The 14,776-nt window shown below is 37.8% G+C and overlaps 1 protein-coding gene across 9 annotated transcripts in view; it reads left to right on the top strand.

Annotated features, from left to right (window-relative positions):
- LOC122556577 (rap guanine nucleotide exchange factor 6-like) overlaps positions 1–14,776 on the top strand; it is a 375,201-nt gene that overhangs the window by 346,937 nt on the left and 13,488 nt on the right. For 8 of the 9 annotated variants that reach the window (XM_043703411.1, XM_043703415.1, XM_043703412.1 and 5 more), the window contains 2 exons: positions 3,050–3,220; positions 7,471–7,623. In XM_043703411.1, coding sequence (XP_043559346.1) covers positions 3,050–3,220; positions 7,471–7,623 — 324 coding nt within the window. Of the gene's footprint in view, positions 1–3,049; positions 3,221–7,470; positions 7,624–10,403; positions 10,521–14,776 lie in introns of all 9 variants that reach the window. The other variant, XM_043703419.1, reaches the window with a different exon arrangement.

Below are 14,776 nucleotides of genomic sequence, written 5' to 3' on the forward strand. Positions count from 1 at the left end.
AACCAGGATAGGAGAGACAAAGAATATGACCAAAAGCATATGAATAAAATTAGAACAATTTTTAATCAAATATTATAATTACATTTTGAATTATGAACAAGAAGAATATTGGCCATGTTGGATCTTGAGTCAACTGAGGAGTTGAGAAAGCAGTGTTGGTTGAATGACTTCCCTATCCCCACATTTCTATAATCTCACCAAATTGTGAATTGCAGTTTTACTGGTTAGTCAATGATGTATTTCGTTTATATTACCCTTTTTTTTTTCAGACAGATTTGGTAGTAGACAAAGAGAAACCATTCCTTCCATATGTTGCACATGATGAAGTTTTTTTTTAATTCATTCATGGGAATGGGCAACGCTTGCTGAGTCAGCATTGATTGCGCATCTTGATCTGCTGCAATCCATTTGATATACCTCATGCACATTGACATTTAGGGAAAGTGTCCTAGGATTTTGACTCTGGCATACTGTAGGAACATTTCCAAGTCTGTATGATGAGTGACAAGGTGGAAAACTTGGTGGTGTTCCCATATATTTAATATTCTTATCCTTCTAGATGGTACTGGTTAAGGGTTTGGAATGTGCTGCCTAAGAAGCCTTAGTGAAATGCTGCAATGTATCTTGTAATTTGTACACATTGCTGCCACTGAGCATCAGTAGTGAAGAATGAGATTGCTTGTGGATGTGCTGTCAATAAAGTGGTCCACTTTATACTTGATGGTATCAAACTTTTTGAGTATTGTTGGTGCTGCATTCATTCAGGCAAATGAAGAATATTCCATCACACTGATTCCTGATGAAGGGTTTATGCCCAAAAAGTTGATTATCCTGCTGCTCGGATGATGCCTGACCAGCTGTGCTTTTCCAGCACCACGCTCTTCGACAATCCTAACTTGTGCCTTGTAGATGGCAGACAGAGTTTGAGGAGTCAGAAAGTGAGTTACTTGTTGCAGGATGCATGGCCTGCTCTGTAGTGACTGTATTTATATGTCTACTCCAGTTCAGTTTCTGGTCAATGGTAACTTTCAAGCTGGTTATGCCATTAAATGTCATAGGATGATGGTTAGATTCTCTGCTGTTGGAGATTGTCATTGCCTGGCATATGTGTGGCACAAATGTTGCTTGTCACTTGTCAGCTCAAACCTGGATATTGCCCAGATCTTGCTATATTTGGACATTAACTGATTCAGTATCTGAAAAGTTGCAGATGGTGTTAAACATCGTGCAATCATTAATGAACATCACTTCTAATCTTATGATAGAGGGAAGGCTATTAAAGTCTTAAGGATTCTTGGGCGAAGGATGCTCCCCTGAGGAACTCCTCAAGAAATGTCCTGTAGCTGAGATGACTAGCTTGCAACAGCTACAACCTCTTTCTTTGTGTCATTAATGATCCGAACAAATTCCTCCCCCCCCGCCCCAGTTCCCATTGATTGCAGTTTTGCAAAGACTCTTTGATACCACACTGCATCAAATGCACCTTGCTACCCGATGTATCTTGGTATCACTGGCAGTCATTCTAACCTCATGTTTTGAATTCAGCTCTTTTGTCCACATTTGAATCAAGGCTATAAGGAAGTCATGAGCTGAGTGATCATAGTAGAACCCAAACTGGACATCAGTGAGCAGGTTATTGCTAAGCAATGCTGCTTAATTACTAGTAGCATCTTCCAGATAATTTGATTTTCTTTAATAAGTATCAGCTCAGCCATAAGTATCCCAGATATTATAAGGGTCTGGGAAACTCTCTTCAGAATATAATGCCTGTTTGAGGAATGTTTAGAAAGAAGATTCATTTAGTTGTATAGGGAAGACTAGATAACGCAAATAAAGTTTTAAAGTGTTGTTAACAGAAATCAACACGCTGTACATTTGGAGTATGTGATCACATATATGTGATGTATGTTGCACTACTATACCAAAAACTATTAGAAGATGGAAACCAGAATCTGTCCTCTAATACAGAATCCAAAACGTTACTGTTACAACTAATTATCTCAAAATATCCATCATAATTCAAAATTAAATATTAGCTTAAATTCCTTAAATAGTGAGTAACAAATCTTTTCTCAGTTGGGAGACACCTTACGAGATGTGTTGCTTCAGAAAGAAAAACACATCCAAAACTTTAGCTTCTAGTATCCCAAATATATGCTTCTTTAAATCCAATTATCTCCTGCTTTGCAAATATGGCTGTTTCCTCTCTATAGGATTATCCTCTTTCCATAAAGGTTACATCATCTTCATATTATTCCTAATCAGTTAATTGCTAAAAATCTTTTTAAAAAGTTGTGAGCTTTTATCTGTTCAAATTATTTGGAATGTCTTTTATGTTTTTATTCCTCAAAGGACCCCCTCATTGTAATGATCATTTTTGTCTATTGCATTCTGAAGGTAAAGTAACATCTGCTTCTAACAGTTCATGTTCCATTTTATGATTTATTGTTCATTCCTGAATTAATAATAATTCTCTAGTACTATGTACTATTCCCTTATATCTATAATGTGTTCTATCATGTTTTATATGCTACCAGCTTTTTTTGCTGTATAAGATCCTTACTTCTAAAGACTATAGATGCTAACCTGTTCCCTACATACTTTAATTAATTTAATAAATAGCATATATGTGCAATGCTTTTCTTTGCCTGTTACCTAGAATTGAATTCTGTGCCCTTTATAATCTCTGCATTCCAGAGATGTCATCATAAATTTCAGAGGTATCAGAGATAGGACTTTTAGCTTAAAAGACATATCAATAGTTAACCTTCTCTTTTAAATAACTATCCATTTACTAAATCCAATATGCCAAATTTGCCTATTTTCTATTTAATTAGTGATATTTATACCCTGTGTTATCACTCTTTCTTCACAATAATAACATACTGTATTCTCTCAATGAAATAATGAACTTGAGAATTCAAATGAAATTTTATGCTGCCTCAACTCCTTATGCAACATAGTTCAGTCTTATGTTTTTATTTGCCTTCAGCTAAAAATGAGTCATTCCACAGTCAAGATTGCTGATATTTGATTTTTTTTATAACAGTAAGCAAGACTTTTGGTGAAAGGCGGTCATATAAAAGCTCAGATATGTCACCAATGACAATGAGGTCATGTGGTCAACCAGGAAAACACCAATCACAACAGCGAATGAGCCAAGCCTTGCAAGTACCATCTTTGTATCCATCGCGGAAGAAAGTATCAGCTGCATCATTTGGTACATACTTTGCATATTCCTGTGTTAATCAATATTACATGTTACTGTTAAATGTAGTTACTGATTTGTAGCTGAACGTATGTTTTTGAATAACCCTTAATTATAAAGAAAAAAGTTTACACATTACCATTCTCCTAAAATAATTAAAGTTGTGCTAATTATCTAACAGAAAGAAACTTCTGCACATTTGCAGTTTTAAATTATTAAGTTACTTTCTGCAGATGTTTGTAATATCTCCAGTGTCACTGTGATAGAACTTGAGTTCAACTTTGTAAATGAGAGGCAGTGAAATAAATCAAGCAAATTAGATGCCATAATGAAGAGGTTCAAACGGCATTGTTTATTAATCTTTCAACTCATCCTGTCAATTTTGAAGTTTTTAAAACTAGAATTAAATTTTGCTTGTAATTTTAAATATGCAGTATTTCTTTACTTGTTTATTATAGTACATAGTTTTAAGATTCATGAAGTTGACTTCCCAACTGAGTGCAAAGTTTATCCAACGGTGTTAAATTTAATATTTCTCAATACTTTCCTTTTAACTTGTTGCTTCCTTTCAATACTGCCAACTGATGTCTTGTAGTAATCTCCTTGTATTGTTTCAATTTTCTTCTTAGATGTTGTGTATCACACTGGACAGAAAATTCCAGTCAATAATTTGAATAGATGGGCAAATGACACACGGAATCCTAGTTTAATTTTAACAGCAGTTCATATGTCCATGCCAGTGAGTCATGCTAAATTATAGCAGTGGAATCTCCAGCTGATATTTTCTCTCCTTAGTTAAGCAGCCTCTCGGACCAAATCCAGCACTCTAAACATTGTGCTGTCTTAAGACCATAAGAAATAAAAACAGGTGTAGGCTGTTCCACCCCTTGAGCCTGCTCTGGCATTGTACTGAGTCATGGCTAATCTGACATTCTTCATGTTCCCTTTACCTGCCCTTTCCCCATAAGCCTTGATTCCGTCACCAATCTCAGACTTAATCTACACAAGTACTCTGCTCCCACAGCCCTCTGTCACAAAGAATCCCTCAGACCCATTCCTCTGAGAAAAGAAATTGCTTCTCATCTCAGTCTCAAACTGGTGCCCCTTTAGTTTGAAACTATGCCCTCCAGTCCTAGATTCTCCCATGACGGAAAACTTCCTCTCAGCATTTACCCTTCTTAAGTATCTTGTATGTCTCAATGAGATCACTTGTCATTATTCTAAACTCCAATGAGTAGAGTCAAACCCTGTTTACCCTTTGTTTATAAGCCAAATCCTCTGTACCAGGGATCATGTCAGTAGTCTGATGAGGGAAGGGGCCATATTGGACCCGGTACCGGGGAACGAGCCAGGATAAGTGGTAGAAGTTGCGGTGGGGGATGTCTTTGGGAACAGTGATCACAATTCTAAGTTTTAGAATACTGTAGATAAAGAGAGTGATCCTCAGGGAAGAGTACTAAACTGGGCCAAGGCCAATTATATCAAAATTAGGCAGGAGCCGGGAAATGTGGATTGGACACAGCTATTTGAAGGGAAGTCCACATTTGAGGTGTGGGAGGCTTTCAAAGATAGTGCAGGATAGGCATGTCCCGTTGAAGGCAAAGGTTAGGAAGGGCAAGATTCGTGAACAATTGATGACAGGAGAAATTGTACGACTAGCCAAAAGGAAAAGGGAAGGGTACATAAGGTCTAAGCAGCTAAGAACAGAATAGGCCCTGGAGGAATATCGGAAGAGTAGGACAAGTCTTAAACAAGGAATCAAGTGGGCTAAAAGGGGTTATGAAATAGCTTTAACAAAAAAAATTAAGGAAAATCCCAAAGCATTTTATTCTTATATAAGATGCAAGCGGGTAACTAGAGAAAGGATTGGTCCACTAAAAGATGATGAAGGAAGCCTGTGTGCTGAACCTGAGAGAATGGGTGAGATTCTGAATGATTACTTTGCATCAGTTTCACTGAGGAGAGGAACATGATGAATCTTGAGATTAGAGGTAGAAGTTTGATTAGTCTGGATCACGTTGGCATAAGTAGGAGGATGTGTTGGGTATGCTAGAGGTGGACAAATCCCCAGGACCGGATGGGATCTATCCCAGATTGCTGAGGGAGTCGAGAGAAGAAATAGCTAGGGTCCTGACAAATATCTTTGTGGCATCCTTAAATACAGGTGAGGTGCCAGAGGACTGGAAGGTTGCTCTTGTTGTCCCCCTGTACAAGAAGGGTAGTAGGGATATTCCGCGTAACTACAGACCAGTGAGCCTGATATCGGTGGTGGGGAAGTTGCTGGAGAGGGAACTGAGAGATAGAGTCTATTTATATTTAGCAAAGAATGAGCTTATCAGTGATAGACAACATGGTTTTGTGCGGGGGTAATTGTGCCTTAACAACAATAGAGTTCTTCGAGGAAGTGACCAAGTTGTTAGATGAAGGAAGGGCTGTTGATGTCATATACATGGACTTTAGTAAGGCGTTTGATAAGGTTCCCCATTGAAGACTAATGGAGAAAGTGAAGTCACATGGTGTGCAGGATGTTCTAGCTAGGTGGATAAAGATCTGGTTGAGCAACAGGAGACAGAGTTGAAGGGAATTTCTGGAAATGGAGAAAGGTGACCAGTGGTGTTCCACAGGGATCAGTATTGGGGCTACTGTTGTTTGTAATATCTAGCATGAGGGCACCGTTAGTATGATCAGCATTGGTGGAGTAGCAGAAAGCATAAGGGACTGTCAGAGAATACTGGAAGATATAGATAGACTGGAGAGTTGGGCGGAAAAGTGGCAGATGGCTTTCAATCCAGACAAATGTGAGGTGATGCATTTAGGCAAGGCTAATTCTAGAGCGAATTATACAATGAATGGAAGAGCCTCGGGAAAAATTGATGGGCAGAGAGATCTGGGAGTGCAGGTCCATTGTACCCTGAATGTTGCTGCACAGGTGGATAGAGTGGTCAAGAAGGCATATAGTATGCTTGCCTTCATTGGATAGGGTATTGAGTATAAGAGCTGGCAAGTCATGTTAAAATTGTACAAGACATTGGTTTGGCTGCATTTAGAATATTGTGTACAGTTCTGGGCGCCACATTACCAAAAGGATGTGGACGCATTGGGGAGGGTGCAGAGAAGGTTTATGAGGATGTTGCCTGGTATGGAAGGTGCTAGCTATGAAGAGAGGTTGAGTAGGTTAGGTTTATTTTCACTAGGAAAAAGGAGATTGAGGGGGGACCTGATTGAGGTTTACAAAATCATGAAGGGTATAGACAGGGCGGATAGAGACAAGCTTTTTCCCAGGGTGAAGGATTCAATAACGAGAGGTCATGCTTTCAAGGTGAGAGGTGGAAAGTTTTAAGGAGGATACACGTGACAAGTACTTCACACAGGGGGTGGTGGGCATTTGGAACGCGCTGCCAGCAGAGGTGGTAGGGGCAGGCACGGTAGATTCATTTAAGATGCATCTGGACAGATGCATGAGTAGGCGGGGAGCAGAAGGATACAAATGCTTAGCAATTGACCGACAGGATCGGCTCAGGATTGGAGGGCCAAAGGGCCTGTTCCTGGGCTGTAAGTTTTCTTTGTTCTATAATAGTGGAAAGTCTTGCTCAGACTAAGAAAGTTTTGAGTTAAACCATATATAAAGTACTGTGAACAGTTTTGATCCTCTTCTCATAGGAAAGATATACTGGCATTGGAGGCAGTTCAGAAAAGGTTCAGTAAGTTGATACCAGGCATGAAGGGGTTGTCTTATAAGGAGAGATTGAGTAAATTGGGCCTGTGCTTGTTGGAATTTAGAAGAATGAGAGATGATCTTATTGAAAACATTCAAGATTCATAGGAGACTTTACAGGATAAATGTGGTGAGGTTGTTTCCCCTTGTGGGAGACTTTAGGTCACAGGGCATAATCTCAGAGGCATGGGTTGCCCATTTAAGGCAGAGATGAGGATTTTTTTTCTCTCCGAATGTAGCGAATGTGTTGCATTCTTAACCAGGAAGACTATTGTGTCTGGATTAATGAGTATATCCAAGGATGAGATAGAAGTGATTTTTAATTTAAGAGGTAAGGGAACACAATAGTAAAGTGGTGTTGAGGATTAGCAAACTCAAAAGGCCAAATGGACTACTTCTGCCCCTGTGTCTTAGGGTCTAATAATATTTAGATGAGTTATTAGATTCCATTACCATTAAGCTTGTATCCCTGGATGAATTACTATCAGCAGGAAAGGGAATTTTGATATCTGAAATTAGAAAAGCAAGCTAATTTATGTTTCCACAGGCACTAATTCTCCTCAGTCCTCGAAGAAGTCTCTAGTTGTGTCTGAGGAAGTGCAAGCAGACAGAAGCAAGAAGAACACTGAAGATACAGTATCAACAACATCATCTCAACTTTCTTCTCCTCCTGTATCTCCTCAGAGCTCTCCCCGCAAAGGTAATCTTTAACCATGAAACATCATTTGAACTGCAACATTTTACAAATGAACACTTACTCTCAATCCGATTCTTAAAGAAAATAATCAAAACACAGTATTAATATTGAAACATTGTGCTTAATTCCTGCAGAAACAAATCTTAAGGTAAAAGATATGGCGAATTTTCATTAATGATTCTTTCTTACAATGATGCAGACGTTAGAAAGACAAGTCCCGTATTTATTCTACAATAAATATTTCAGTTCCGTTGCTAATGCCATAAGTGTTTTAATGCATGACAGTGCCAGAGAGATCTGCCAAGGCATTAGTTTAAAAATCATATTCAGGAGAAGTTTACTGGGGAAAGGCATCTCAAGCCATCTCAAGCTTGAAGTGGGAGCTGACAACAAGATGGGGGCTTCTGCAATGTCACTATCAAGTGGGACAAGCTCTCTGTATTTCAAGCCCAAATTAGACTCAAGGATTGGGAAACATACAGGAATGACTAAAAGGCAGGGTGAATTAAAGTCAAATCAGATGCAAGTAGTTGCAAAAGGAAAATAAATATTAGCTCAGAAGAGAAACAAAATGTCAACTTTAAAATCACCTAAAACTCTGAATCACCAGAAGGAAGGAGTTTTAACCACTCACTTCTGGCCAAAAGTTTAATTGGCATTGTATTAACAATTATCATGTGGTTAAAAATTTGGGGACTGTTATTTTCTCAAATTCATAAAGTTAGGATTTGCACTTTAACTGTACATTTGACCTGTAAGTTTTTTTAAAAGGATGGTTTGCTAACAAGGCGATACCACATATGCAAAGTGAATGACAGGGTAGCTTAAGTTAACCAAACATTTCTGCCAATTTGCAAATTGGACTTCAATGAGCATGTTACTTTTACGGTAAGACCTGGCTTACTAAATGTATGATGGGCAATGTTCCTTCATACATACTCTTAATTCTATATGAAGTTTAATTTCAAATTTGATGGCTATTCTTTTATTCAGTAACAGTAATAATAACATTTTCTACTTAAAATAGAAGAATGAGGATATATAGGTGACTTTTTGAGCAAGTTTAGCTTGCACAACAATAAGTTGATGGTTTCCTGTATATAATGTGCAATAAAATTACTTTGATAGGTTAATGATTTTAATTCAAAAAAAGGATTTGATCAAGGGATTTCTGGGTAACTAAAGCTAATTTTTGACTAGTTAGTTTTATTCTGTGAAAACTGGGATCCCATTTTCCTTTTTGTGGCTTCAGTGAATGAAAAAGATTGTGCAGTAATCATCAAAGTCTGAACCCCAAGTTTGTGTTTTGAAAAAACCCAAGAGTTTTAACCTGGCTTACTCAGCAGATTTATCTAGAGTGTAGTGGAGCTGTACAGGTCAGCATGTTTTTAGACTCAAAGTTTGATCTTTAGGGATCATCATTTGGTATTTGGTTTAAAAAAAACATCATTTTGTCAAGCTTATCAAATTGAATTTGTAAGGACAAAATGCAAGAAAATCGATTTAAGAGGAAACCCACATTTATACGACATAAGCGGAAGTCGTGACCAGTTGGAAAGCTAACTCAGACTGGCAGAAGCATTGTGAAAATGAATCAGCTAATGATGATTGAGAGATAACTGCCATGCCTTGCTTAAATTTAAACCAGGCAGGTTGACTGTCAGGGCAGTACCCTGAGAAATGGACCAATGAGTGGTTATCTCCTAATTTCTTATATTGAAACAGGTGCAGTATGTGTACATGTTCTTTCTGTCTGCCCTTTGTGTTAATATGTAGCAGTACATGCAAATACACAACACTTGGACCCTGACTGCTGATCTTAAATTGGTCATCACCATAATTCTTTTCACACTCAGGATTATCCAGGATAATTCTGGGCGTACAGTGTATTCCGTTGACAACGATCTGTGACTGGCATTTGGGCCTGCAGTGTGGCATTCCAGTACATACTGAAAGCTACATATGTAAATATGTAGGTCCCTACCCCTTGCAAAAAGAAAGAACATGTACGTGCACTACACCTGTTTCAATTAAACAAAATAGGAGCCAGCCATTTGCTGGTTCATTTGAGAACAATGCCCTGACAATTGATGCTTCAGAGTGCACTTGCCAACCAATGAGCACTCTTCTCTCATGCAATATAAATGTTGCTTTTCCCCCTTGAATTCATATTCTTGAAAATTGGCCTGATGGGTGCAAGACAAAAGGCCTCGACAAAATATCTTTTCTCAATAATGCTCCACGTCTTTCCAAAATTAGCTGATACCAACTGGAAATATAGCAGGGTTACTCCATTTGGTCTGAGAATTCTATTATTCCAATTGGAAATTAATGTACAGGGCTATTTTGTTTACATGTGATATTCCTTGCTGCAGTTGACCTTTTAATACTCAATAACAAGGTTCATTTATGAATAAAAGCTAAAGCTTATTGTGCCAATTGTGACTGATGGCTAAGAGGCTATAAACTAGCAACATGGTAATACTTCTAAAAGAGTAGTAGAAAATCGGTGAGACCAAAAATAAGGACATTTTACTTGATGCCTAAACCTACCTCATTTGAACTCTGATTCAATAGAATTGACAAAGGATAGCAAAGCAACATTAACAAGCTTTACATAGTTACATTTGGGCGTCCAAGTGTGGACAATAAGTTTATTCTTGATCAAGGGACACCTCACTTTCAGATTGTCAGTGTGTGCCAGAAGAAAGGAAAATGATCCCAAAATGTCAGGTAATTTTCTTGCTGGATTAATTCTGTTCTTTCCTCGTTGTTTCTATCAGGCAGTGGGCCATTGTGGTCACAGGATTCAAGTCCATCAAATGTATCCAGCTGCTCTTCTTCCCTTACTAGTGAGGTCAGGCACAAGAGCAATGCAGCACAGACATATGGCATAGGTGGTGTCTATTTGCAAAAGAAAATACGCCAGATCACAGGCTTGACAGGCCGCGCAGGCATGGACGAGGTCATAGGCCCTAGAGATGAAAGAGAAAAGGAGCCAAAAAGTAGAAAGCGAATGAGGTCACCCTTCAGAAGGTTCCGAGAAAGAAGTTCTTCCAGAGACAGACAGGTTTCAGCGGACAGAAAGGAGACAGAAGGAACTGCAGGAAATATGGCAGGTGTTTCAGGTGGAAGTGGTGTGCCAGCTGTAGGGACAGATCAACATGGCAGCACCAACACAAGCGTCACCTCCAGCAACCGACCTTTTGAATGGTTATACCCTAAAATGATGAGAAACAAGAGAAGAAAAACTATATGATTGTTTCTCAAACTTCTTTATTACAGTAGTTTGTCAGATAATAAAACTAAAAGAAAGTGATTGCCTAAGCAAAGATACTTTACGCATGGCATCAGATGAAATTGACTTCCATAAAACTGATTCAAAGCTGGAGCAAGATTTAGAATATGAAGACAGTGAAATACAACTCATTGTGTTAGCTGTACTGAGAAGTCACTGCTATCCTGTTTTCATGCATCATTCCAGCCTACAGGAAGAGCAAGTGACCTATTTCCAGGTCTCCACTGATCTTAAGCTGGAGGCTTGGAAGCATGCCTGAAAGGACCTGGGGTAATTATTTCTCCATATTTTCCATCCCTGTGGAAAAAGTCCTTTTTTCAATTTGACACTTTAAGATGGCAGTGGTTGAAATTGAAACTGAAGCTTTAAGAGATCATGGGTGCAAACCTATATTTTGCCATTATTTTGCAGTTGTCAGTGCTACTCTAATACAACAGATTTAAACTGTTCCAAACATAAATTGGTGTTTTGTTTACTAAACTTATAAACCAGTGAGATTTTGCTACACAGCAATTTTAGAACTCTGATGGTTCAGGAAACAGATTTTCACATGTACATTGTCTTTGTGTGAGCTTTTGATTTGGTAACTTGTTTTCCTAAACTTGTCTGTTGAGTTACGTAGCTATTAGTTCATTAGAAGCTTACTTAGATAAAATAAGTACCAGTGAAACTGTATCCTAATAAAAACAGACAGCTGCTTGGAGGATAGTGGAAATTCAACAGGAGTCATTTCATGGAATTCAGGACTATCAAGAAAACAGCAATTTTTCCTTCTTCCACTTATCTTTCTTTCCTTTCTTCTCAATTTTAAAATTCATTGCCAGCAACCTTTAGGTGCTTCACTCAATCGTCACTTCTGTGTTTAAGCATAAACAATAAGCATTAGTGGAATAATTTGTAGTGTTCCAACACTGCACATCCCTTTTAATGCCTGGTGTTCTTACACGGTTCCTTTTGGACTTTTCAGCAAAATCACTGGTTAACAACCAGAAATTGAAATTCTTCTTGTTCTTTTATTCCTGTTTCACACCAACACATCAATATTTTGTGTCAGCCACATTTATTTGTTAGTTGTCCACATGTAGCGGTGTTTAGTTTAATAATAATAGAATTATCATGTTTTAATTTATTACTCTCCCTGATAGTTGAGTTTGGTTATGTTTTTAAGCTAATGTTTCATTGACAAGCATTTGCCCAACACATTCAAATATGTTGTCTAACTGAAAAACCTGAAGGTTTCATTTTAAGAGAATTCTAGACTCTCAGAAATGTATTGTCTACATTCGGGATGACATCTGATTGCTATGTTCTTCACATGACCACTACTGTTCTGTTGTAGTCTAGCCTGGGGCATAAATTGGGACTAATTCAATATCTCAGTCATTGGTTCATGAATATTCTTTTTAGACATCAGCCTATAGGTCTGTCTTAATTACAATATCTATTAAAATTGTTCTATTGTAAATTTTAATATTTAGTATTATACAGTGATATGAAAGGAATGTATAAACCTGAATGTGCTGCTTAATACTCCTTCCTGAATCTGACATTTTCAAACAGAAGAAAAATATCCATACTAAAAATAGTCACCAGCTGAAATTTCTAAGTTACCATTTTTTTCACCTTTAATTTTGGATATTAGTAACTCAGGCAGGACAAATGTAAGGAACATTATCTTTGCTAGTTGAAAGACCAGCCCCCAGCCCTGACCTCACTTTCCCCTGAATGATTTTAGAAGAACCTTGTGCAAGTTCTTGTAGAGTGTAGGTTCACAGAAAATATCAGTTAATGGATGTGTGAAGAACACACACATCATTGATGCTGAATTGAAAGAGATGGACAGGTCCAGTTTTATAATGTTTTAAATGGGTTATCTTTCTGACTTGGACATACTTATTTTCAAGATTCCTTTCCTTAACAAGGAAGTACTGAGATTGCAACAGTCTATCAGCTGTGATCCGTATTGCCCTGTCTTTTGGATTGTCTTGTCCATGAACAAGAACGCAAATAGGAAGAGGTTGCAAAGCATAGTCATAACCAACTGGTTAAAGAAATGTATTTGAAATATTTTGGTGTTTCCCAACGCATGTTCAAATCCTGTCAACTACATTTCTCAATAACTCTGGACTTATAAAGTGCCTATAGCAATAATTGGAAGGGGTCTTGTGGCACAGTAGGAATGTGCCTATCTCCAGACTGGAGGAACCTGGTTCAAGTGCCAACACAGTGTGGCACAACATGTCCAAAAAGGTTATTTAGAGATAATTATAAGTGAGCAGCTTGTGAGGAGTTGTGGTGGCCAGTGCTGGTACCAAGTAATTAGAATGGATAATAGACTTTTAGAAGCTAATATTATTCCAGTTGGAAACGCAAAGGCACTGTGCTAGCTATTGAATATTCCACCACCCCTGTTAAGATACTGTTCACAATTAAGAATATTTATTTGTTGCCAATTGTCAATTGCCTAAGTTGATAATATGGATGCAGCAGTTAGATTGGTTAAAAACTTGTACTGATAATAGTTTCCATTGCAAGTATCAAAGATGCATAAAACATAATAAATTGTTGTTCCACATATTTGGGAGAATACAATAGCTGATGCACTTTTTTCCTGACAAATTCAAGTGAAAGATACGTTAAACTAGAGAAATGTTTTCCAACTGACAGACTTTTTGTAAAGATTTAGTTTGTTACTGGTTATTGATGCAATGTACAGTAAAAATGTAAATCATTTTTCCAAACAATATTTAATTTAGAAAAACATTTTTCCTCTTGTACACATTTAAAATGCAAATTAAAGTCTACATTTCCGGTTCAGAATGTATACGAAGTAGACTAAATACCAAAGTTCCATTTTTGAATATTAAACCCATGTTGGTTTGCAGTACATATGTGATACTTTCATATTTCTAAAACATATTTGCTGGGAACAAGTGACTAAATGCATATTTTCGTTGTAAAAGAAATATCACAAGTGCTATATTTTGTACTTAAAACTGACCAGTTCTCCAGTTAGTTTTGTGTCTTAGCTTCAGCTCATTTAAGAATGGATTTTAACTGTTTTCCCGGTGAAAGTTATGCAAAATGAGATATTACATGTTTGTTCTATTCTGGTGATACTAGTTTTATTTTTGCTGCCACTTTCTCATCTATAATTCACACGTTAATGTCGTTAACTGACATTAGACAACATCTGTTTATACTTAAGTGATAAGAGATGCTGACTGAAATTTAGTTCAGCTTTTATACATTCACAGACAGTAAACCACAGAGGGCTGGATATCTGAAATAAAAATGGGAAATTTTGGAAATACTCAACAAATCAGTCTATAACTGTACAGAGTGAAATGGAGTTAATGTTTTGGGTCAATAATCTTTCTTCAGAAAAAAATATGGAAATAATGAAAACTCATTGACCTGAAATGTTTACTCCATTTCTCTCCCTACAGATGTTGCCTGACTTGAATATTTCCAGCATTTTCTGTTTGTTTTTTCAGATTTGCAGCATCCATAGTGTTGTCTTTCGTATGAGGCGCATTTCTGCTCGCTCTCTCTCCCCCTCTCTCTCCCCCTCCCCCACACCCCCTTACCATGGGCTTAGCTTTGACTGGCAAAGTTCCCTAGTCTTCTCAATACCCAACATCTCAAAGAGATGAATATTACTTTGGGGAAATGATTAGTGGCATTGACTCCAAGGCAGGAGGAGCAGAAATGTCTCCCCTGTCCCACAGAGTTTGCTGTCTTTTTGCATTGGCCAAATGCAAATTGGGGGCAGTACTGCTGCTTCACAGCACCAGCCTCCCAGGTTCAATTCCAGCCTCGGGTGACTGTCTGTCTGTGTGGAGTTTGCACATTCTC

This window comes from Chiloscyllium plagiosum, chromosome 14 (assembly GCF_004010195.1).
Source record: "Chiloscyllium plagiosum isolate BGI_BamShark_2017 chromosome 14, ASM401019v2, whole genome shotgun sequence".
Classification (NCBI taxonomy): Eukaryota; Metazoa; Chordata; class Chondrichthyes; order Orectolobiformes; family Hemiscylliidae; genus Chiloscyllium; species Chiloscyllium plagiosum.